Source organism: Manduca sexta, chromosome 2 (assembly GCF_014839805.1).
Source record: "Manduca sexta isolate Smith_Timp_Sample1 chromosome 2, JHU_Msex_v1.0, whole genome shotgun sequence".
NCBI lineage: Eukaryota > Metazoa > Arthropoda > Insecta > Lepidoptera > Sphingidae > Manduca > Manduca sexta.
The window spans coordinates 1,502,521-1,528,083 of record NC_051116.1 but is presented as its reverse complement, the minus strand read 5'-3'; the positions used below and the strand labels follow the sequence as shown (position 1 = coordinate 1,528,083).

Genomic DNA, 25,563 nt, shown 5'->3' with positions numbered 1-25,563 from the left:
AATCGGAATTAGACTAAATCTAATTATCTGTACGATACACCATAAATGCATTTTCCATAGATATTCATTTACCTTCATATTTTATCTATAATCCAATGTTATAACTAGTCAAATCCTGCTGAGTTCTTATAACTCATTTGATCTTATACCTAAGTACATAAGAGAAAGACAATGATATTTATTCGGATCTATATCTTATTAATTTAAAACATCGGCAACCACACTTGTAGTCCTGAGACCAAACAAATCTTATTGAATACCAAAGATCCATCCAAAAAACGATCTACATCAACTATTTGACTCAGTGCAATTATCGAACCTGTTGTCTCTGAACCCGCACTGGGTTATTAACTCAGACCCACAGTGTTGATTTTAAAATGAAAATTTTACACAGGAGATATTATTATGCACTCTCTGTTCCTCCACTCTCATTGTCCAGTGAAACGGAAATCCGATATGCCCGGAGAGAGATCAGGCGTAGGACCTACGGCTTTACGTGCTTTCTGAGGCACGGGGCATCACACCGCCAACTTCCTGACTTCGAGCGACTGAGTATTTTTTTAAGATTGAAAAATAACAATTAATTTGGCTCGACCCGGGATGTGAAACCAGGACTTCAGCGGGGTAGTTATAATCGTACCGTGTGCAATAGAAACTACGCCACCGAGGCAGTCAATACTTGTATATTAGTTGTAGTGATAAAATTATTATCTTCGCCACGTAAAAAATCTAGAGCAATTTAAATAAACATCTCAATAGCACTTATTTTGAAAATGGAATTCAAATTCGAGTGAATATTGTTTATGGTGGAAATTTTCTAGCAAATTAATGTTGTCAGTAAAAAAAAATCGCAATTATCACATCATCTTTTAGCGAATCTTTGAGCATTACAGAAATCTACTGTAATCGAAATATCCCATTGCAAAAAAATCATTTAGACTACACTTAGAAATTCGAAATCTATATTTATTAATTTAACTCCACAATCCAATGACAATTTGGCATCTTTGGAACATATAATCTGGTTCTTATCCCACAATCCATTCAACTTCACACTGACATTAACCTATTTGACAATTCCTTTTGCACTCACAAGTACTTAAACACCCGCAAATCATTTTTGACCACTCAAACCAGATTCCTTTCAATCTCGCATTCCTCAAAAAGATGCAACATACAGACGTACGCTGTCAATTAACAATTCACAATAACAATTCACTTTTTAAATGCTGATTGTGCTGATGGTGTCGGCTGGCGCTGGGGTGACGCTGGGCTGCTGTATCGACGGATCCAAGAGTGGTATGCTGTCTGTTGTCCTAAGAAAAAGTGATAGTTATTTAGGTAAAATTTCATTTAAATTACTGCTACCACATGTTTTTTTTCATCTGGCAACACAAAGTAACTATACTGAACTCGATAGACAGTTCTACTACAGTGTAGCTGTGGCGAAAGGTAATTCTTTTCGAAAGGGGATTCGACATATCATATACTTAGTTAGTAATATTTATGAATGCGGTCTGTAAATCATTCTAATGATAATTAGATTCCACATGAAGAGAAGCCATACGAATCGGGTTATATTGACCCTTTGCCAAATATCATTAGGATTTAGGTGATACGTTAATCGACAATCAAACGCCGAATTTCACTAAATTTAAATCATCATAATTTTTGAGACAGACCTAACCTACCTACCTACATACCTAATAAATCTCTATAAGAATTTTTTAAATTGCAAAGTTTATCAACTCGCACTAGCCAGCGTGTTGAACTAAGATTTAGACTCTCTTAGTAGTAGAAGAGGTCCTTGCCAAGAAGTGGAACAGTAAATAATAGAAGGACTAGTATATTTTTATATAGATACCTGATTATAAAAAAAGATTACTTGAAGAAGCTACGGTTACTTTTTTTTATTTATTTACGTTCTTACCTTGTCCTTGTGAGGGTAGGCTCTGTAACCACCGCCTCGCAACATGGCGGCGCCGTGTTCTTCTGACGCACGATCGGCAGTGTCGTGCAAATCGTCGCCGTCAAATACATGTACTGGAACAAATCAGGACAATTAACAATTTGTTGCTAAGTTTACAATGAAAATTAAAATCTACGAAGCTAAACAATTAATAATATTTGGATGCTTAAACGTTCGCCATGGGCTATAAAGAAAACCTTGTTTAACCTAACTGTCCTCTATAATCATAGTTATATCTGAGTTTCGATTCAGGAGGACGGGGGAATAATTCTTATGATAATTCAAAACGAACCTTTCCCCACACCCTGCCCCTTTACGGACACGCCACATCGGCGTTAAAATATATTTTTTCTATTTTTATTTACAGACTTACCCAAAAGTGGAATGTCAGTCCCATCGTATCCTAAACCAAATAATGCTAACAAAGTATAAATCTTACTAGTGAAAATGCGACTGACTCATTGATGCATAGCGTTGAGATAAAAAAAAATCCATACAAAAATGTATGCTAAGTTGGAAAATAAGAGATATTGATAAAAAAAGGTATACATACCATAGATACTACCAGTATCAAGTAGATAGTAGGCGTGGACCAATGCGCAGCGTTTTCTATAGCCACAACCCCCATGACCCAGTTTATCGAGAAGAACGGCTCCAAAACCAAACACAGGTTCAAATATGTCTTCAGTTCGTTCCCTTCTGTGTTCCAACTCCATTTCCAAGACATATTGTCCATATACAGCATGTTAAGGATGCCTTTGTCCTGTATCGTTTTGACCGGCATATTCTGTTGAAAAATATTGTGGTCACAATAGCGTCACTCATGTAGAATCTGAGTATAAATTTGGCCATTTTACGATATTAATATTGGATAGTATTATAAACGTTAAGAAAATAAAACTGGCCAAACTTACCATTTCAGTCGAAACAAATTAAAATTCGCATTACAAACACTACGCTCCTTTGCTACCATAAAATCGGATAAAAATTTACCATTTTAAGCTGGCAATACCTACTATGTTACCATTTTCTACGTTGATTTAAATTTCGCGCAAAAACACTAGTTTGCTACTAAAAACCGGATAAAAATTTACTATTTTAAGTTGGCAATACTTACCATATTACCATTTTCGACATTGGCATCGTTCGTCAACCCTCCACTGCCATAGGGACATTCATCTTCATACTCTCTATCTAGTGTTTCTGAACTATCTGTATTTTTTCTACTACTGCCAGGCGTGTAAATATTATCCAGAGTATCTATACTCGCATTTTTATCATCTATGGGCTCATTTTTCGGCCAATTTGCTATATGATGGTCGACTAACTCTTGAATTTTTGCTGTTAACATCTCCGCTTGTTTTCTATTGACGCTTTGTAGTCCTAATATTATTATACCGGTGTTTATGAGTATTAGGATCATGGCTGGTACCATGAAGCCCATCACCATACCTTTTTCTATGGACATCCAGCAGTAATGTTTTATTTCGTAATGCTCCATTGATAGAGCATAGTTGAACTGCAAAAGAATTTGTTTATTAAGAAAAATCTCATTGGAATAGTACTTTTAAAAGTATATATAAGTTAAGATAATGTTTTAAGATAAGCATTGAATCAATATCTTTTTCGTTTCGTCCTTTTTGGTTTCGCACTTTAGATGCATTTAGCCAATGTCGAGTTATTTGGACAGGAAAGGATCATGGGATACAAAGGTTGGGAAAGTATGAGAGAGTCAATATTTTTTCACTTAGTAAATCTAAAAACTTAATTCATAAAGATGCAGCAAATTAAATATGAATTACATTAATACGGTTTCTGGAAGGGACAATTATAACAGTCATAGAAGGTATCATATAATTACCATAACAACTACAGCCGGGACGCCATACGCCAGCAGATAATTATATTTCAACGGTAGCAGAGTATCACAGGCGCAGTACTCCGCCACCGCAGCCGCTAACGCCACGATCCACATTGCGCATGAAATGTGGGTGTAGTGTAGAAGTAAAGCGATTCTCTCGCATTGAGATGGTGATGAAACTCCCTGTTGGATGAATAAAAAGTTCAAGTAATAACGTTATAATAATATCAGCCCTGTATTATATACTGTCCTAATACTGGGTACCGGCCTCCTCTACTACTGACAGGCATAATGCCTTAGTCCACCACGCTAGCCTAGTGCGGATTGGTAGATTTCACACACCCTCAAAATTCTTATAGAGAACTTCTCAGATATGCGCGTTTCCTCACGATTTTTTCCTTCACCGTTAAAGCAAGCGATAATTCACAAAGAATACGTACATAATTTTGGAAAAGTCGGAGGTTTGCCCTTGGGATTTGAACCTGCGGACATTCGACTCGGTAGTCCGTTCCACACGCAACTAGGCTATCGCCGCTTGTTCAATTTCATATAACTAACATTTGCGTAAATATAAGAAATCATTACAAATCCATATAATTTAGTACAATATATATATACAATAGCTTTCTATTGATGTGTCACACTATATCAAAGCCCAAAAGCTTGACGTATTCAACTTTTGCTTCAAGGCAAGGCTTTTGCCATGCCTGCCGCCGCACGCCCAAGGGAATTATAATTTAATTATCAGCTTTATTAATTATTATAAATGTTTATTATTTTAATATCGATACTAATAAACAAGCATAGCTTAATGAAAGCTTGATCATGGCAAAATAAAACTGGACGGGACATACGAATCTGTATTACTTCTAGAAATAAATACGTTTAATTTTTACATTGTCTTGAAAACCATAAAGAAACTCACTCACCATCACTGCCTGAATATATATCAGCGTGCAGGCAATGAGACAACAACACAGATTGATATTGATTGGATACAGCTTACTGCTTCTCCTGAACTCCGCGGCGTAACTGCTGCATATTAACCAAGCTACTGCACCCACTAGCAGTAGCACAGCTATGCCGCTGGTTACGAAGATCTATTCAGAGAATAACTGTTAGGCTATATATTTCATTTTATTTTTCGCGGAAATTCGATGTGGTAGAAATTCGAAGTATTAGCAGTTGTGCTTTTGCTTTTCCTATGGACTATTTTCCATAACATTGTTAGAGGCAATTATTCAAGTATTCGGTTACAGTTGTTCTCAGGCGTCAGTGATAAGCAATAAGTTAACAGGTGAACCACCACTCAAACTATTTGCCTTTAACACTGACATCACTAAAATGATTCTCTGTCTAATGTGCTTAGGAGCGGCGCTGATAATTCACCATCACGTACTTTTTCTTTTCCCTCTTCTATAAAAATACGACCACTTACCAGTATCAACCACTCGTGCCTATCACCATGACAGCTATTAAACCCATACAGGTAGGTCACGCTGTCGATAATGTTGTGTTCCTTCAGATCAGCATCGGCCAACGAATCATCCGGCAGGTCTACTTCGGTGTCAGCTAGTTTCGTATCTGGTGTTTTGCTTATTACTACAAAAGTGTAAACATGAGGGATGTAGGGATATTGAAAGCGTAATAAGCAATTTTATGTTATCTAAAGTTGAATCCATTCTTATTTTAATTGCATTTTAGCAATTGCCAAAGGACTCAGATTCATCGTAAATGTATACGAAGCGAATGAATGCGAGTCCATTCCGTTTGACTCAGCGAGCCTAGTGGCCGCTGGATACAAGAATACTAGAGCCTTTTATAAAGCTAGATAAAACTTTTAAATATAAGCTACCAAATTACTAACCTTGATTACTCCTAGACAAAAACTCAGGGTTTGGGTATAGCTGCGGATTATCATCGTAAATGGAAGACGTAAAATTAGAAACCACTCCACCATACTCCGTGTCGTATGAAGTTATATCATAGTCTGTCTTTTCATCACGTCTTGGGTAAATCGTCTTTACCGAAACAGGTTGGAAAGACCTGTATGAAGGTGACTTATGGGCTTTGAACTGTCCATCGTCAAAGTTTAGTCGACGAATGTGGTGTGCTGTTTTGTTTTGTTGAAACGCTACAAGTTAAGAGCGTAGAGTCATTATTTGAGGTAAATTGTCAATTTCCTTATACACAATTTTGTTAAAAATGTGTATATCTGTAATTAATATATCTAATAATTCATTTAATCCAGAGTCTCAATTCGTTTTCTATAGCAGTTAGATTTATATAGTAGTCTCGAATCTCAATTCGAGACTGCTATATAAATCTTGTGCATGTATCAGGGTCTTTAATCTGAAATAAATGTTACAAAAACTCATTTTTATGTGTATTTCGAAATCGATTCCGCGACTTCTTGTTTTATAGCCGATACATGACTCTATACACAAGGAAATTAATGTAACTGAGAGAACACCTTTTGCATGTTTGTTATATTAGGAAATTTACTTATCCCGTAAATATTATAATATTATTCAATAAATGACGTGTAATATTTAATAATAAATTAACATTATCATTATTATTAAATAACACAGATCGTAAATAATTTAACTTTTTGTGTTATTTTTCATTATCATTTAAAATTATATTTCTATCTACATTCAGATACACAGAACGTATTAAGTATATTGTTAAATAACACTTCATATGTAATTCAAAATATTAATGAGACAAGTTGTGCGAAAATAATACTTACCAAAAACATGAGAAACATAACACTGTTGAATCAAAAATACGAACACTGAACATTTGGAAGTGCAATACATATTTATGTGAAATGACTAAAGAATTAACACAACAAGAACCTCAGCACATGGTTTTATTACTATATTATTACTACTTATACTATTACTACTTAATTTCTTTTTCCATTTGTAACACAATCGCAATGTTCATTCAGTAGACATATTTTAGAGTACTACAAAGAAAATCGATAATTTTATAACGTTTCGTTACGCGGGAACTATTTTTAAAATTCAACTTTGAATGAACTATTTATAAGTTAATATTATTTCTATCGTTATCATTTTAGTGTTTGACGAATGACAATCAAATTAGATAATAATATTGGAAATCTTTTTATTGGCGATTTGTAGTAGAAAATGTTTGATAATTCATTGTAACACTCTACATTTCATTTTACGGAATAACTATTGATCGCCCTCAAACTAGATTTTTATACGTATAAATAAATATGCTAAACAAAAATTCTTACTTAAAATAAACAACGAGATGCACCAAACGATAAATATGCACTTGAAGTAATTGTCAGTTTATACATTTTTCCGATAATATTTGATTTGTAATATATCATTGCATTTTCTTAGCCCGTTGGCAATTACAAAGTTACCAATTACATGAAACGGAACGAATAACATAGCTTCGTCACGTGACCATAGATTCAGGCTTCAGCCCACTGTCAGTGTCACCTGTCACCCCAACAAAAATTCAAAAACGCAATAAAAATAATGCATTACGAGGTAAAATAAGCCCCAAAATGAGTGCTATACTTAAATTCATCCGTGAAAACCACATACTAGCCATAATCGAACAGGCAATCGCGAAAAAGAAGTCGCGATTAAGTTTAAACGCGTTCGAAATGGTCGAAATACCGAGTATGCTGTTCGAATGTCTGGACCTAGAACACCTTTACTTGCATAAAAATAAAATAACAATTATTCCGGTGGAGTTAACGGAATTGACAAACTTGACTACACTCACTTTAGATTACAACAACATAACCGCTTTACCGCCTGAAATACGAAATCTTAAAAACCTTGTGAATCTAAACCTTAGTTACAATCCGCTAGAGGTTTTGATACCTGAGATTGGCGAGTTGGAAAACCTCGAGGCGTTCTGGTGTAACAGGATAGGGTTAAAGGAGATCCCGAAGGAGATCGGCAATTTGGACAAGCTGGATACGTTTGGCGCGCGGGGCAATGAACTGAAAACCATTCCTGAAGAAATGACGGGGCTCACGAAATTGAGGTAAAATCTTTGAATTTATACCAAAGTATAATAGAATATATAAGACTTATTTATTGAATATTTTTTAAAGGAAATGCTAACAATTATTAATATAATTACCTGACTTATTTGAAACTCAATACAATGTAGGTTTCTTAATTTAAATATTTAAACCAACAAAGCTATAAATAAAATAAAAGGCATAGTGTATTATAAAACCATATAAAATTAATATCAAAGAATTTGAAACATTCTCTTATGACTCCACCCTCATTACATACCTTTTTCAAAATGAGTGCTTTTTAAATGATAATAGTACCCTCATATAATATTATTATTAACCTATAAGAAAATGCAGGATTTGTACTATCTTTGTATCAAATTCCATCCAAATCCATTTCAAAGTTTGTCTTTATATATAATAAACAACTATTTATATCAACCTACTTTGACAGTATTACATTTTTATGAGAAAACACAATGTTTTTATTGGACACCTTTAAATAGTAGGTTTTGCTGGTGATTTCACCTTAAAGTCTGTCAGTAAGTTAAAACAAGTAGCCTATAACATTTTAGAGTCATTGCCAAGAAGCCTTTACTCAATCATTAATGTTTATAAGAAAAAAATATAGTAATGACATACCCTAGTCCCTAACGATAAGTCTAACACGCACAATGGGCTAAGTGTGGAAAAAGGAGATGGGCTCCTTTTGCCACACTTAGCTAATCAACCATAACCATAGCCAAAACCTAATGCTGCAATACATCATTCTCATACATAAGGTTAGCATTAACAATTGTAGAAAGTCATCTTGGCTACAACCTCAGGGATAATGTAGTTTCTCAGTTATGGAAAATAATCAATTATTAATTGTAGACATTACTATGACAAATAATTTATTATGGTTTGTATGAAACGCTAAAACAGGCATTATAAGGCTAGATTCTAGCACATCAGGATTATAAATGAAGAATAATGCCATACAGTATTTTATTAAATTTTCTGTGGTGGTGAAAAGTGAATGCCCTAGATACACTTCTGCCTACCCCTTCTACAGTAAAGGTGTGTTACCATTAGTCATAGGGTTATAATATCAGCCCTGTATTATATACTGTCCCACTGTTGGGCACGGGCCTCCCTACTACTGAGAGGGGATAGGCCTTAGTCCACCACGCTGGCCTAGTGCATAGGGTTAAGTAATAAAAAATATTATATTGTTATTCCCATCCTAAAAAAACTCTGCACCTACTTTTTCTGGCTTTGTTTTCTAACACACCTTTATCATAGAAGGGATAAGAAGAGGTACAACTAGGGCACCCACCCGCCCTGTAAATTAGCTATTACATATCTCAAACTGGCACGGCCATGAAATCTTTCAACATGAAACAAAAAATGGTGTCAAACTTCAACAAAACAAATGACCAATTTCTTGCTCACCTTGAGTTTTTTTAACCTTAACACAATCAATGTCATACAAAAATAAGCAAACACGTAATGTGTATATTATCTACTCTTTGTACATGTATTTCTTGTCTACTATATTTGTTTTAAACGAATATATCACTTTTTTTTTTACTTGTGAGACCATTTATAGGTAATGTTGTGATATGATTATGTCTTTAAATGAGGGATCTATTTTTTGACCAAATCCCAAGGAGATGGTTTTTCTGACTGTCATGTTCTTTTATTGTTTGTTGAGCGATAATTTTTTACCTTTCAATCCTATTTAAATTATCCTTTTTACGTTGGATTTTGTATAGATTCAAAACGGACCCATTTTAATTTTATTGTTGTAGGACCTTGAACTTTGACAATACAAAACTCATCTAAATCAAATCAGATTATGTTTTTTTTAGTCTTGGGTTCAATATATCTTCAAGATATCTCTATTTTAAAATATCAAATAGGATTTTGATTATTCTTTTTGGAATAAATAAAATATTTATGATTTAAAAAAAATTGTGTAGTATCTCTAAGGGTTGTATTCCGTCTACACGGGCATACCCGTCTTTTTGCAATTACAAACTTTCTAATTAAAGGACAGCTTTGATAGCCCTATAGGTCAGAGTAAAAAAAATTCCTATTTATTTATATGACTATCAAAGCTGTCTTTCGATTAGAACAGCTGTAATTTCAAAAAGGTGGATTTCCCCTTGTAGCTTATACAGAATAGGGCTCCTTGACTATAATTATAATTATTGCTATATACTATTGGAAAGAAAATCGCCATGTACATCATTGAAAAAGTTTTATCAACTAACACAATTAGATTAAAAACATAATGTAAAAAACAAATAATATTTTTTTCCCTGATTGGCAAAAAAACGTAAATATCAATTTGGTTAAGTGCTGTTAATGTATTTTTCTTGTTATCGCATGATATTGGCCTTTTAACAAGAAAAAATCATTGTGTTGTATAATCAGATCGCATATCAATTATGATTATTGTATTTACATTAATATCTTACTGACCAATTACAAACAGTTGAAATGCTATATTTTGGTGGTTATCTATGGACCCATAGACTAAGATAGATAAGAATACCTTATCCTTACCTCATCATCCATGGAAATATTTATACTAGAGAGATTCCCAAACTTTCTTTTTCATAGACTACTTTCAAAATTTTGCTAGTTCCATTGGATCTTTTTTGGTTTCGCGGAGATAATGCATCATCGAGTGAAAATTCGTCTGGATAGTTATGTTGGGATCACCGTGCCTTACGACCCTTATCAATACTATCTCCCTACATTGATCGGTGAAGTCAAGCCAACATTTTACGTGGGCCACTATGGCAGGTTTCAACACCTTGTGTACGGTGGTCCCTATCCGAGCGGACATAAATATATCCTACGACAAGCAAATTTTGCCTATCATTCCTGGATAAACGGCGTGAGTATATGTGTGTATTTATTATTTAAGTATGTGATGTTAATTCTTTTTATTGCAGGTGGCTGACTCTGGAGAACAACAAAATAGAGACTCTGCCAGAGTCTATGGACAAGATGGAAGCCCTGGTCCACTGCAACCTGAGGAACAACAAGCTCCAGGAGTTCCCTGCATCATTGCTCAACTGCTCTGAGCTCATGTACTTGCAGCTTAACAGCAACTTGGTAAGGCAATGAAAAAACCTTTTTTAAGGCAACCATACCAATAGCCTGATGCCTCCTTGGACTAATGGCAGTATTATTGGGAAGTGGATCAGGGTCATGAATTCAAATCTCAGTTTCGGCAACATTGTGTGGATTTTCTAGCAGCTTTAGAGAGTGTTCCGTTTAGGTTAGTGGCTGATAGTATGAAATTAAGTCGAAGCCTTTATGAAACATCTTAACAAGTTATGAACCAAGACGAAGTGGTATGAGGTATGCACAGATAGAAAAAATGTTCCGTCAGCACTTCTGATGGTAACTGGTGACAATTACAAGATATTCTTAACGGAACCAAATTGCTACTTTACAAGAAATTTCTATGATCCAAATATGATAATATATGTCATAGTAGCATGTGACATTGAATGGTGGATTCAAAAATAATTTTGTATCTAACACAAAGAGGCCTTTGTCCCTAGTATACAGGGTAATTTTGACTGCATTACTAATATGAAACTACATACTCATCTTCAAACTAACACTACAATAAGTCACTTAAGCCGTAGATGTAAAATGAAAAAGGATAAATTTCGAACAAAATAAATAACAATAAAAAGTAGTTATAATTTCACACATCCTCTTACTACTCGAAGAATTCGTCACAGCGGCAACATCATACTTAAAGCCAGATATACATTCACGCTATATTCACTCTAAACAACAAAATGATCAAAAAATCAAACGGGTAAAAGTGGATTTTTTGTTGAAAATATGCGTTATTCATGAGTAATTTTTGACATAATATTAGCAAAGGTACACGAGTATGTGGTTTCATTAATAAATGTAATATCAAAATAAACTTGTATAATAGCGGGTATATATCTGCTATGTGCGAATGTTGGAAACTAAAGCATTGAAATTCAACAGCGAATAACCCATGCAAGAGCTAGTGTGCGAGATTTGTTTTAAATGGATGACTTAGATTCCTCGGTACTTTAGCACAATGATGGTAGTTCGTGTTTTTAGCGATCCCGAAGTTCTAACAGGACATAAGACATTTGTAATGTCTATTTCTACCACAAAGCAGCATTGTGCAAATACTATTGTCCCGTTTAAAGGACATTTTGTCGAATTTATTACTGGGCATAATGAAAAATTTATAAATAATTATGTATTTTAAAATTAAATATATATTTTTAATTTCATTTCATTTACATGTGCTTTTCTCGCTTCGAAAATAGGCTGTTAGAACTTTTTTTATTTAACCACCAATAAAAAGAGGCTGCTACTAATTTAGAATAAATTTACATATATATTTTTTTTATTTTTTATAAAAAACATATAAATATCATCTGTATTCCTCCCTAGCATGAATAGCAATGGATGAATTATTTAAGTGTTTTTTTTATCTAATTTTTTTTTTCAGATTACAGCCCTGCCCGAAGATTTTGAAACCATCGTTTCATCATCGATGGAAATGATTGACCTGAGACTGAATCCGATATGCGAATCCCACTATACGGTAAGTGATTTTAAAAGTGTGTTTAGTTTCACCCATACACTAGAAGCTGATTTTATCTAGCTACTATGTTGGTATTAGCAGGGAGCAAGGCTCATTCCTTGTCAACGGCTAAGTTGATGTTGATTTAACCAGTGTAATTAACAAAAAAATACTTTAAAATAAAACTATTTGTTGGATATCGCTGTTTTTTATATTATAATTTTCTCTCGACGTTTCGAAGATTTTGCAGCATTCACGGTCATGGGGGAGACGTCTAAAGAGTTTTTAAAACGTTTTTATTCCTGTATGGAGTGATGGGATTTTTTGTAAATCAGGATGAGCAATGGAATGCCTTTTGTGACACCGAGCGGTGAAGCTCGCCGAGTCTCAAGGGACATTCATTTGTCTTTATATCGCAACAAAATTAATCAAATAGAAAGAGGAGAGGAGTTGGAATATTAACTGTCCACTTCCCTCCATAGCAAAGCGCATGAAATGATATATGGACTATCGACTATCATACATACGTCACATCCTCACGGACCATAAAGCGAAAGGCTGTCCAGTGATAATCTTGATACAGTATTCTTCCCTGCAATTTAACAGCAATTGCAGTGTTTTAATATTGAGGGACCTGAAGCTCCATGTACTTTGTTATTCGTATAGAATGATATATGGACTATCGACTATCATACATACATCACATCCTCCTTGCAGGAGCATCCGCTGGTGCGCTACACGGAGGACATGCCGCTGCCGGAGGTGACCATCACGGACCTGTCGACCACGCCGTCCAGCAGCTCGAGGCACGGCGCGCAGGCGCTCGCCATCAACGCCACCGCGCTGCGCCTGCCCGCGGTGCCGGCCGCCAGGAACCCCGACCCGCTCGTCATCGGTAATATTACCCGTACATAATGCCGGCGCCACACACACTAATATTTGAACAAAGACTTTGCCACACTTTGAACACAGTAACGGTGACCAAATTAAAATTTTTATGGCCTTTACTTTTAGTTTCATATAATCGATTCTCCGAGCAATTCGATAACTTTGAACGCTTTGATGTGTGGTCGAAAAACCGCAAATATTTAAACAAACTTTGCACAAATATGCAAATACACGTGCCACACATGAGTGCAAACAAGTGTTAAAATATTTTTGTTATGAGTGGCGCCGGCATAAATTAAAGAAAAAAAGATATTATTATTGCGACAACATCAGCGGGAAGCACCATCTTTCAAATAAAAAAAGAATCATTAAAATCGGTTGACACAGTCAAAAGTTCTGAGATAACAAATATAAAAAAAAAACAATTCAAATTGAGAACCTCCTCCTTTTTTGATTTCGGTTAAAAATGGCACAGTGAGAGGCTGTCCAGTGATAATCTTGATACTGTATTCTTCGCTGCAATTTAACACTAATTGCAGTGTCTTAGTATTGAGGTACCTGAAGCTCCATGTACTTCGTTATTCGTATAGTTAGTCATTTCCATTTCAGTATTTAATCATAACTATGTATCTATTTGTAACAATTTAAATTTCATTAGACAGATAAGTCTTCTCCCGAATATAGGCCTTGCCTAAATAACTCTATTTGTACAGGGTGATTTTGACATTGCGTTAATAAATGAAACCACATATTCGTCTTTACCTTGGGTAATATTGTGCCAAAACTCCTCCATAGATAACGAATACTTTCGCTAAAAATACCGATTTTAGTTTTCTCATTTTTTAATTATTTTATAGTTTAGTGTGAATATATGGTGAGTGTATTTCTGACTGAAAGTGTGATGTAGCTGCGACGAATTATCTTAGAATACAAGTAGTGGCATTAGGGCGTGTAAAATTAAAATTACTTTCTATTGATATTTATTTTACTCGAATCTTACAGTTTTTTGTTTTACATCTACAGTTCAAGTAACTTATTGTTACTAACTGTTATTTTTAATAACTTATTGTAGTGTTATTTTCAAGAAGATAAGTATGTGGTTTCATTTAGTAACGCAATGTCAAAATCATCTGTATTTGGCTGGTTTTAATAAAATATCTGATTTTACAGAGATGGATTTAGACACTTCGTCGGTGGAATCGTCCGAAGACTGGGAGAACAGCGTGGACAGTTCGGAGTTAGATGTGCAGTATCAAAGCGATGACGAACGTGTCGACAATGAGGTAATATTGATTGTCTATATTAATAAGCAATTTTGTCATACAGTGTCGCACTTGGAATTATTTTGGGGGTCATAGTATTGGGTAGTTGTTTTTCATGTTTTTCTCTTGGGGTACTATTAGGTTGTTTTTTATGTCAATGTTTTATTATTAAAATTAGCTCATTTTGATATTATAATATGCATTATGGCGACGATAGATAGATATCTCTTCAGTCGACATTTAAGTTTCATGCATTGCAATTACCATAAGCTCAATTATTGCTACATTTTTATTTTAATAAAAGAGAAAAAAAATGTTGGGACCAAAAAACAGTTACAAGTTTAATTAAATATATTAATAAAATATAATATTGTGCCGATACTGGGAATCCCAATCACCTCTCTGCTAACAGTCTAACACTGCAGCACTGATTTTCAATAAATGGTTGGTATGCGTACCAATATATATTATTCTAATAGTTTTTAAGATATCCAATATCCCACCTCGTCCCCTCCTTTGTATCCTACCATGTTCCTGTTCCTGGACGGTTTAGTTTCATGTCTAAGCGCAGATCGCTCAATTCTTCCAGGCGGTTGGCATGGTGTTGCCAGAACTATCCCGGTACGCGTCCACAGCCAGTTGAACATCCCACTGGCAAATCAGGAAACATGGGAGTAATGACGTCATTATTTATTCTTTATCCCGGAAACAGCAGCTGATTTTTTTTATTACACTCTAAGTTTAAGAGTTGCCAGTAATCCTTGGGATATTAATATTTAAACATTTCTGCCAAATATTAATGTCTAAATACACAATTTTTGAAATTTTCTAAATACTTGTACTACTGTAGTTTAATATACTATGTCTGATTATTCTATTGTAAGCTAGCATATTGACACTATGTAATTCCTGTATCGTTCAATAGAATATGGATTTTTGTCTGTGGTTCATAAGAGACTTTAAGCACCACAGCAAATACTTTGTGGATTATTCCTTTTGGGGTATATATAATCGTGGACCTATTTATTATATCTGTAGTGTATACGAATATGTAACTATATATGACATTTTTCTTATTGAAATGTGCATTTTTTGACACTAAAATATTTTTTTTATTATTTAAACTTTGAACATTATGAGTTTTTAATTATCAGACTCAGTGGTATTTTGTATATTTTGGTGTTAAAATAACTTAGTTTGTCAATATTAAAATTTTGTAATAATATTGTCGTGCGGATTTGCATTAACTGAACAAAACAAAATCCAAAAATCTTGGGTGAGTAGAATTTTAACTTAAAATAAATTTTATTATAAATATTTAATTCTATGCTCAGGGTCGGCCTCAGACAAATACCAGGGCCCAAGGCCTCCCTGCTTATTGAAGAGACTAAAAGCGTCTTGGCAATGGAACTGCCATGAATTTAAAAAACTAAAAAAAAACTTATGCGAAATCTATCTAAAGGCAGTCTGCTTATTAAATTTTCATATTAATGAAAAAATAACATTTAAAATTGCCAAACTTAAAGTATTAAATCAATCGTGCTATTGATCAGGGTAATTTTGATTGGGCATGCATGTCTTTTTGGCAAGCGAATTGAAAGTAGAAAAAAAGAAACGCGCCTAAATCATTTTGGACGGAATAAATTTAATTAAAAATGTAAAGTGTTTATGCTTATAAATGACATTACTATAGTGGTTTGGTTTTTTTGTAATCCTGAAATATGGTTTGGATTGAATGTAAAGGCAAATTTTCTTTAAAAAAGAAACTATTTGTATTTAATTAAGTGATTGAAATCTCGAATTTTATATTCAGTAAAATTTCAAACGTGTAAAATATTTTTTCCTGTGTATATTTAAGTAGATATTGTGATCATTTTCAAAATATAACTACTATTTTTTAACATCTACATTTTTTTATATCTTAAAATAATTTTTGCAAGTCTCAACAGGGACGTACTCAGATTCATGTATAGGGGAACATAACATGAACTGAAGTTTTGTAGGGCAAAATATACTTGGCAATTTATTATGTATAGGTGAACAGCATTTTACCTCGCTCCGCTTTATTCGGTAAGGTTAGTGTCAGTAGACAAGTACCAATGAATTAAATATGTATGTCCAAATTAACTTATAATATATACATTTTTTAATTAATATTACTGAACATTATTCGAATATTTTCATGTTAATGAGCCACAATGTATTCACTCTACATAATCTCTATGGAAATTCAAGTCTTGTATAATTAAAGGCTATGATTGTATTGTATCGAATACTAGAAAATAGCGCTACTTAAGACGTATAGAAAAATCTATTCTAAAAAATATTGGAGCATTTTATGTGTACCTTCAGACCAGTAAACAACTATTTGTATTGTTTTTGGATATTATATCGAATAAACGCGCACAATTTTTGAGATTAATCATTCTCGGATGGAATATCACGGGGGTCATTCTTTGGCCCCTGCCCCATCTCCAAATACGCGCCTGTTTGGAAAAAGAACTAATTTGCAAATGTGATATCACGTGTTGGTGTGTGTGTATTTTTTTATATATTGAATATCGTGATATTATGGGTAAAAATAATTTCTTTTGTAATGTATGTATAAGCTTTAATATTTCGATGATTTTAATGCCCATAATGTAATATCATTTAGCTTAAAAGACACTAATTTAAATATTTCCTATGTACGGAAGGTATTCTTCGGTAGAAAATGTGGACATTTTTGTATATCTCAAAGCAAGGTTTTCTTGCATTACAAGCTATCTGTCCTCCTTATATGGGGATTACTTATTGTATGGTAGACATGGACGGTTTAATATCATTATTGTAAGGGTATGTAACACGATATATCAAAATAAAAATATCTGTTTGGACTTTGTTTTTATTTATTAGTGTTCCTTGCGGCTTCGTGCGTGGATGGGTTTTCCCGAGTCCCGCTAAGGGACCGTTCAAGTATTACGTAACACAATTTGGAGGGGCGAGGGTCTTGTAAAACGTTACGATGCGTAACGCGGCGCGGGAGGGGTCGAACAATGCGTTATGTAACATTAGATTTTTATTTTAAAACAATAAATGTATTTTAGCAATTTTCTGGTACTTTTCGAAAAAAAAGACGAATTTGAGAGTTGAATAACTTTTTTAGGGGGGACCGGGGGCGAACAGAGAAACGTTACGGCGCGTTACATAGGGGGTGGGGGGGTCTAAAATAGCGTTCGGTAATACTTGAACGGCTCCTACGTTAAAATCTTTTGACCTTATGGAATTAACTCGGTACAAAATTACAACTAAGTTCAGTGTTTTGCCCGTGAAAACGTCCAGCAATGTTTGTAGCAAGGAATCTTGCAGATTTCGGATTCTGTAAGCAATTTTAGCATTGTATATAATCATGGTAAACTAATTTGAGCAAATTTCGAAGCTTGCAAGACTAACGGTAAATCGCTTGTGTTTAGAACTATTTGGTGGTGAAAGGTGACATTTTTCGAAAGTGAATCCGACACAACATATAGGTACTAATATACATGGATACGCTCTGCAAATCATTCTAATGATAATTAGATCCATTTTATTGCTTTGAATGACGAGACGAGCTTACCGTCCGCCTGATGGTAAGCGATATGACTGCTCATAAACAGTAGAAACACCAACACCTTGAATTACAAAGTATTGTTGGGTTACACTGGCTACAATGTCCTTCAAACTGGAACACAACAGACTACACACTGATGCTTGGCGGCAGAAATAGACATTGCGGTGGTACCTGCCCAGGCGGACTCACATATGAGTGACCTACCACCAGAAAACATAAAGGGAAGCAGGGATCGAGTTATATAGACCCTTCACTACTGGAAGTATTTAATGCGGCTGCTGTACACGCATCTTAAAGCTCTTGCTCAATGTATTGCTGCAAGAACTTGCCAGTCTAAACTTTGCATAGGGTGTTGCTCGTGTTTTTGCCCGCGTAATGAACTCGGGATAAAAGACACCCTAAGTAGTCTCTTAAAATTTGCCAAGACAAATTTTATCAAAATCGGTTCAGTCGTTTAGAATGCCCTGATAGGGTATCAGAAACTAACTTTCGTTAATAATATTAGTATGTATGTTTCTATAAAATGTACGTTAAGTGTATGTATCTACGTATTCAAATTTTAATTAAATTAAGTTTGATTATAAATGCTTAAATAGAATGTTAAAAATAAATCTAAAAATCGCTAAACAGATTTAGGCGGATTTAGACACGATTAAATAAAATTCAAACTTAATTTGCCACATAAAAAATCTTTATTTCTTATCACTAACATAGATTAACTTTGGAAATCTTTGGATTATACATCAGCTTTATACCACTATAAAAAGCATAACAAAATAAATTATAAAGTCAACTATTTGAGCATACTATTAATATAAATAAACTTATAAAACATATTCCCTAATTTTTCGATACCCATAGACTAATATAATTAAATTAAAAAGACAATTTTATAACTTTTACAAAACTCAAAATTAAAATAACATCATTATAATTTCTATAGAAAAAAACTGCCGTATCTTTTGCAAATATGTTAGCAGTATCATTTAACATATAAGTTTCAATAAAAAGATATTAACATGCATTTTTAAATACCTTCCAATATTTTTCCATTATTTTCTTAATTCCATCTTTCCAATCGATTCCAAATTTCACCAAAATACCTAACATTTATATAATCGCACCATAAATCACATTTCATTTAATGTGGGTCGTAATTATTTTCAATACTTGACCCACTATATTTTTTCAATCCTCCCTTGTTCCCTGTATTGACCAAGTTGTAACTCAGTTTCCTAGACCACAATATTTTAATCAATCTGACATTTTTGAGTTCAAACTTTTAAAAAATCAATTCGACACGATAATTGTAATAATTACAAATATTTGTCTCAAAAGCCACGTTGGACGAGCAAACAATTTTAGGACCTTTTTTAAAAAAGAAATTTTGCTCTTATTTTAAATTATTTTACCAACATAAGACCTCTATGAAGTCTATTCATGTTGTGGTATGTTTTGGTATTTTATAAAAAAAATCTATGCAACTGTCATGGAATGGCACATAATATTATTGAATAAGTTTTTAACAGCTTCTAGAGTATATAAAATCAGTCACCTTTTCCTATAGATATATAGATTAAAAATATAGGTCGCAAACACCATAGGACCTAGAATACTAACTAAGATACCATAGACCATATGCTAATAGTTTGAGAATAAAAAAATGGATGCGCCGGCCCTAAGACCCATGTAATATAGAATTTAATTTGCACATAAAAAATTATATAGAACTTTGTAATAGTGAGCCAGTGATAAACATGTTACCCATTGGAATGTACATGCCGATTATAGACATAAATATATGCACTACAGGTGTATGATATGAGAAACTTTATATAGATATTTTAAAATGTTTAGGTCTAACATCAAGTAACATAACATTGGTATTTGTATAGATCATAAGTACCACCCAATAATAAATAAAAATTAACATGTAACATAAAAAATATTTTTGATTGATAAGTAACAATTTTACCTTCGAGTACTCTTCCGCAATAAATATTTAAATCTCCGAAGAAACTAAGGATATGTTTTAGACCTACAAATGAATATGATTCTAAATATAATTCTCTTAGGTCGCCTTTTCCTTTTTCCCTTCAATCTGCATAAATTCTTCTAGTAGGACGTCACCTTCGTACATTGGTGTGGTGTCTGCAAAAATATATATTAGTTAATATTATAGTATTAAATAAGAAAAAAATAATTTTATTTCACCATAGAGTAGATTGCTAGTATGTTTATTTTCATTTATGACTGCCTCGACGGCGTATTTGTACTGCAAGCGCGGTACGGCAGTGATCTGAGGTCCTGGCTTCGAATCCCGGATTGGGCAGTGTTATTTGGGTTTTCTGCTCAGTATCAGCCCGGAGCCGATATCACCTATCCACGTCATGTGACGGAACACACTTGGCAAAAGTGTGTGTCCTGGTTGCACCTCTGCATACCACTTCGAGGATAAATGCGTAATCTGTGTTTGTTTGTTTATTAATTTGTGTTAATAATTCAAAGTAAAGGAAGACTACAGACTTATCAAATATACAGTGTCAATCGACCCAGAATATTATCGAGATAAAAAAAATGGTGCCATTTGTTTGTCGTATAATGCTTATTTTGGAAATTATATAAAAAAGTTTAGGGTACAATGAGACTATAATTACTTGGGATTTGGTATTAACGTATTGAAGTTATCAAATAAAACGTACCTTCCTTCTCCAATTTAACTTTTCCAATGGTAGATTTTTCATCATCGGACTCCTTGGCGCCGTAGCCGAATTTATTCTGAAAAAAAAAACTCTGTATTCGATAAAAGAAAATAGCTGGGTCGAAATCGGGGGATATTTTGGGGGTCAACCCACAACCTGATATAAATGAGATGTAAAACACAGACAAGAAAAATATCCAAATTCTTCACCAATATATTCCCTTTGATAAGTTAAGCACATATACTATGTTCATTACATTTTTTTATTACATACAAAACAAAAACTAACAAAGACTGAGCAAAAATTGATGCGACACTAAGGTAAGTAAAATGAACCTTATGGCATAGTAAATGAAACTTTATTCCTAATTTAAAATGTCCATTGTTATATAAGTGATCTTAAGAGCTATTCAGAAATAATAATTATTATTATAAGGGGTCGTCCATTAATTACGTGAGGCTCGAAAGGGAGGCGAAGGGTTAGGAAATAAAACCACGAAATAACACCAGGGGGGGGGGGTGTTAATGAGATATCACGGGTAATTATTTTTCGTTGATCGCACGATTTAATCTAACCTCCTTATTCATAGACTTTTTTATCTAAGGACGGAGTAATGCTGTGATAACAAGTCTGTTCCTCAGTGCCCAACGACACGGAGAAATACATAGGGCCGTTGTGATTGGCTAATATTGAGATACAATAATATTAGCCAATCACAACGGCCCTATGTCTACGCTGGGAAGGCTACCATGCCGCCAACACTGAAAAACGGACTTTTTATCACAGCTTTACTCGGTCCTTAGATAAAAAACGTCTGTGAATTAGGGTTAAATCTACTTTATACCAAAAAAATACACGTGATTTCCATAAAGGGGGTAGTCTAAAACCACACCACATATTACCAGGGGGGAGGGGGTTAAAAAGTCACTAAAAACACCACGTAATTAATGGACGACCCTTAAATTGTTTTGACGCATCATAAGTGCAACTTTATTTACCTACGTGATATATTTTTTGTTTTTTTATATTATTGTTAACGAACCTTTAAAAGCTCAGGCAGGCCGTCTTGCAAGTTGTACCAGCTCAGTATGAACACAAGCGTCACGAAGAACAGGTTCGTGCCGATACCTGCACACAAACAAACAGACCACATGAATGAAGATAATGTGGATGTGACAGACATTTAAGCGAATGCACTGTGTAGAAAATATATTTTTGATAATGGCTATAATCAGTTTGTTCCTTGCTACTTTAAAAATAGGGACCATTAAAAAGGATAAATGTTGATTTTTAAAAAATAATACTAACACGTCTCTATTATAATGATCAATAAAGATTTTAAACTTGCATTAGACTCACAATTATTTTGTGTCTAAACAATCCTCAAACATTAGATTATATTCAAAAGATACGTATTGCATAGTCATTACTTATAATCATTACCTACCAATAATAATGAAATAATATTACTTCATAAATGATTTTTTTGAACATGTATTTCATAATTCATTTAATATTTTAAATACAAAAAAAAATAATTTAGTAATGTAGGTAGATATTGCAACTTTGACTTGCAGACAACCAACACCTCAGTCCGCCCCGTGACCACGAAGGCTGCAGTCTTCGAAACGTCGTGAGAAATTAATAATAAAAATAACCGCAATAAAATCCGTACAATTTTTTTTTTTTTTTTCAATGTCTAACATTCACCTAAACATAAGAAATCATTTAATCTTAAGAAACTACTGCACTGGTTCAAATCCCACATCTCACACACTACTATAATAACCTAACAAGTTCGACTCACCAAACACGGCCGATATCTTCGGGAAGTTGTACATGAAGAACCGTAGTCCAGTGAAGTGTGCTTCCACGAGTAACTCAGCGCCGTACACCTGCGCGAAACGCGACTGCAATTCCACGTAGGCATCCGTTACGGGCTGGTTCTGTTGAGAGTAAAGTATTTAGGGCTGGTTCCACAATGTTCAAGTAAATATATAGAAAAAATATAAGTTAAAACTGAATGCACTCTTTTGTTTCTTTTTTTTATTACTTTGAATGACGATACGAGCTTGCCGATCGCAAGCGATACGACTACCCAACAGTAGAAACACCATTCAACACCTTGAATTACAAAATATCGTTTGGTATTCCACTGCGCTCGCCATCCTGAGACATGAGATGTTAATTCTTATTATGTTCAGTTACACTGGCTACAATGTCCTTGTAAAACCGGAACACAACAGTGACACAAACAAAATATTATTGAAAAATACAATTACAGTAAGTCATTTGGGGCAGATGAGGGTCATTGAATATGCCCTCTGGGCCTATACCTGAATACGCCCCTGCAATACAATAGAATAATAACCATACCGGATCATCAACAAAGTCCTGGAACAGTTCCACATGGAGATCTTGTTTCTCTTCTAACACCTTGGTGATAAGCAGTGGAGACATCATAATCGCGTACAGCAGCTGGTGCACCGGAGACCTTCGGAGAAATATATTGTGTTAAAAGTTATAACTTACACAGTGATAAATGTAATGTCAAAGATCATTTATGACAGTGCTATTACTTTTAAATCGCATGATACAAATAATATTCCTTAATTTAATATGGTTCCATGCCAATATTGTTTCTAGAACAATTTTTTTATACATCACAGTTCTAATTTCGACGCACATGATGGTTTCTAAATTGAAATAAGTCGAAATCTAAAAATCCTACATGAGGTACAATATTTTTTTATCTTTCTCGGCAAAGCCTCTTCATTGCACCTGACTTTTTCGAAATAAAAGTAGTATATGTTAAATCAATAAATACTTGTATCTCAGCATCACAGATCGGCACGATGAGGAGACGAGGACGCCGCCTTTAGCGCGCATTTGCGTGCACACCATGAACATTCCTGTAAAAGAAATAATTAATCTTTATAATATAGTCCCAGAATGGAGAACAAGTGGCATTTATAAATTAAAACAGCCATATTTACAATCATCATTTAGTTAAATACAGAGCAATGCTTTAATAAAAGTCTGTTTTTCTGTACTTTCGGCATGACAGACTTTTGCAGTGCAGTGACATAGGATAGAATGGGTAGTTGTAATTGTTTAATACTAAGAATAACTACTTCAGTTAGCTGTCATATAAAGCAGAGGAACGCTGTGTTCAACGAGGAAGGAAGCAAACCTATCACCATTATTATTACATGTAGCATATTGAGAGTATTACCTATTGCCAAACAATATGGAGACATAAGCCAAGTTAGACCAACAACTTCTTGCAGCAATATATTGCAAAAGACCTTCCATATGCATTTACAGTAACAGCTATATTATAATAATTTTATACACATCTGACTACCCACAAGAACTGTGAGCTTCAAAATTCGCAAGTCAGCTTGCAAATGATTCTACATGGCAAAAGTCTCTCTATAGTCAACTTCTGCAACTTTACTTGTTAATCTAAATCATATAAAGTTGATAGTTACCTAAATCCTGATTGACAATTGACTCCGGTACTTCCAGCATGAGCCTGATTCTGTATGTCTGACCTGGCATCAGCAAATGAGTGCTTTTCGTCAGCTGAACATAGGCGTAGGGGAACGAACAGATACCCATTGTGTCTTCACATGGTCTGTAATATAAAGGAGATGCAGGTTTAATCTAAAGGAATAGATAGAACTGTGCATACTGTCCTACTGCTGGGCAGGCCTATTCTGATATTGAAATGGTGGTTAATACATGACAATTTAAATGATATGTACGATATTATAGCAGATTATAGTAATTTAAAAGAATTTATTAGCTTGGTAGTAGTTATTTTGCTAAAGAAGCCTATCACTACTAAATAATATATTTCTAGTTCATTCATTTATTTACATTTGTATGTTTTAAACATAAAAAATAATATTCTTACTTGAATTGGAAATGCACCGGCCTAATGTGGGTGACATTCGGCATGTAAATATTATAGAAAACGATGTATTGAAACACAGACAACCACACCAAGGCAGTAACAAATGTTATTAGAACCGCAGCCTTATACACCAACTCTTTCGCGCTACTAATGCCTTCTCCAGTTTTCTTTTTATAACTCAAATACTGATTCATTATAAATGCTTCAACAGGTTTTCTAACTAAATCCCGGTAAAACCTAAAAGGGTTTACGTAGTAAACGAGAGACATTTTACAGTTTATCAGATAATCTTCCCGTAATCGACGTAAAGGTATTTTATTGCTATGACCTATTGAAAATCAATATATTTTTCAATAGACATTGTTTTTAAATCCTGTTAGAGATGCGCAATTTTAATGTCATTTTGACATGATGATTCTAATCGCAATCAATTGTTGATGACAATGTTTGTAATTCGATTTATAATGAGTTCGGCGAAAAAAATATGAATAAAAAAATTTCAATTCGATATACTTAAATGATATTATTCTCTAAGCCGTGGCAATTAATTGTGTGTGCTAATTCATAAAATTACGTATAATATATTTATGAAGTATTCATAAAAACATAATATTAACTGAAATTTATACAATACATTTATATATCGATATGATATTTATATAATTAGTTCTCCTAATCAATACACTCGCAACGTGTTACGAAATCCTTATCAACGTTTCAAGTTCATTGGGTCTTACAATTAATTTATCACA

The 25,563-nt window shown here is 33.9% G+C and overlaps 3 protein-coding genes across 4 annotated transcripts; 1 reads left to right on the top strand and 2 right to left on the bottom strand.

Annotated features, from left to right (window-relative positions):
* Positions 1–50: 50 nt before the first annotated feature.
* On the bottom strand, positions 51–7,050 carry LOC115448720. The gene is made up of 9 exons (XM_030176251.2): positions 6,586–7,050; positions 5,698–5,964; positions 5,269–5,432; positions 4,760–4,930; positions 3,831–4,013; positions 3,087–3,488; positions 2,523–2,756; positions 1,931–2,043; positions 51–1,316 (listed from the first exon to the last, which is right to left on the bottom strand). Exons 1-9 carry the CDS (start codon positions 6,653–6,655, stop codon positions 1,223–1,225), a joined length of 1,698 nt encoding a protein of 565 aa, XP_030032111.1. The 5' UTR covers positions 6,656–7,050; the 3' UTR covers positions 51–1,222.
* A 242-nt stretch (positions 7,051–7,292) lies between these two features.
* Positions 7,293–17,474, top strand: LOC115448714 (leucine-rich repeat-containing protein 2). Of its 2 annotated transcripts, none has more exons than XM_037437154.1 (6): positions 7,293–7,877; positions 10,809–10,971; positions 12,374–12,469; positions 13,166–13,343; positions 14,507–14,619; positions 15,170–17,474. In XM_037437154.1, the coding sequence occupies exons 1-6, from the start codon at positions 7,387–7,389 to the stop codon at positions 15,239–15,241; spliced, it is 1,113 nt and encodes a 370-aa protein (XP_037293051.1). In that variant the 5' UTR covers positions 7,293–7,386; the 3' UTR covers positions 15,242–17,474. The 2 variants fall into 2 exon arrangements, with proteins under 2 accessions (XP_037293051.1, XP_030032100.1); XM_030176240.2 differs by having other exon boundaries at positions 7,294–7,877; positions 15,188–17,474.
* Positions 17,475–18,856: 1,382 nt separating this feature from the next.
* LOC115448718 (seipin) lies at positions 18,857–25,327 on the bottom strand. Its single transcript, XM_030176249.2, has 8 exons — positions 24,812–25,327; positions 24,384–24,529; positions 23,717–23,801; positions 23,266–23,383; positions 22,697–22,835; positions 21,932–22,017; positions 20,890–20,965; positions 18,857–20,338 (listed from the first exon to the last, which is right to left on the bottom strand). Exons 1-8 carry the CDS (start codon positions 25,078–25,080, stop codon positions 20,259–20,261), a joined length of 999 nt encoding a protein of 332 aa, XP_030032109.2. The 5' UTR covers positions 25,081–25,327; the 3' UTR covers positions 18,857–20,258.
* Between the last annotated feature and the right edge of the window lie 236 nt (positions 25,328–25,563).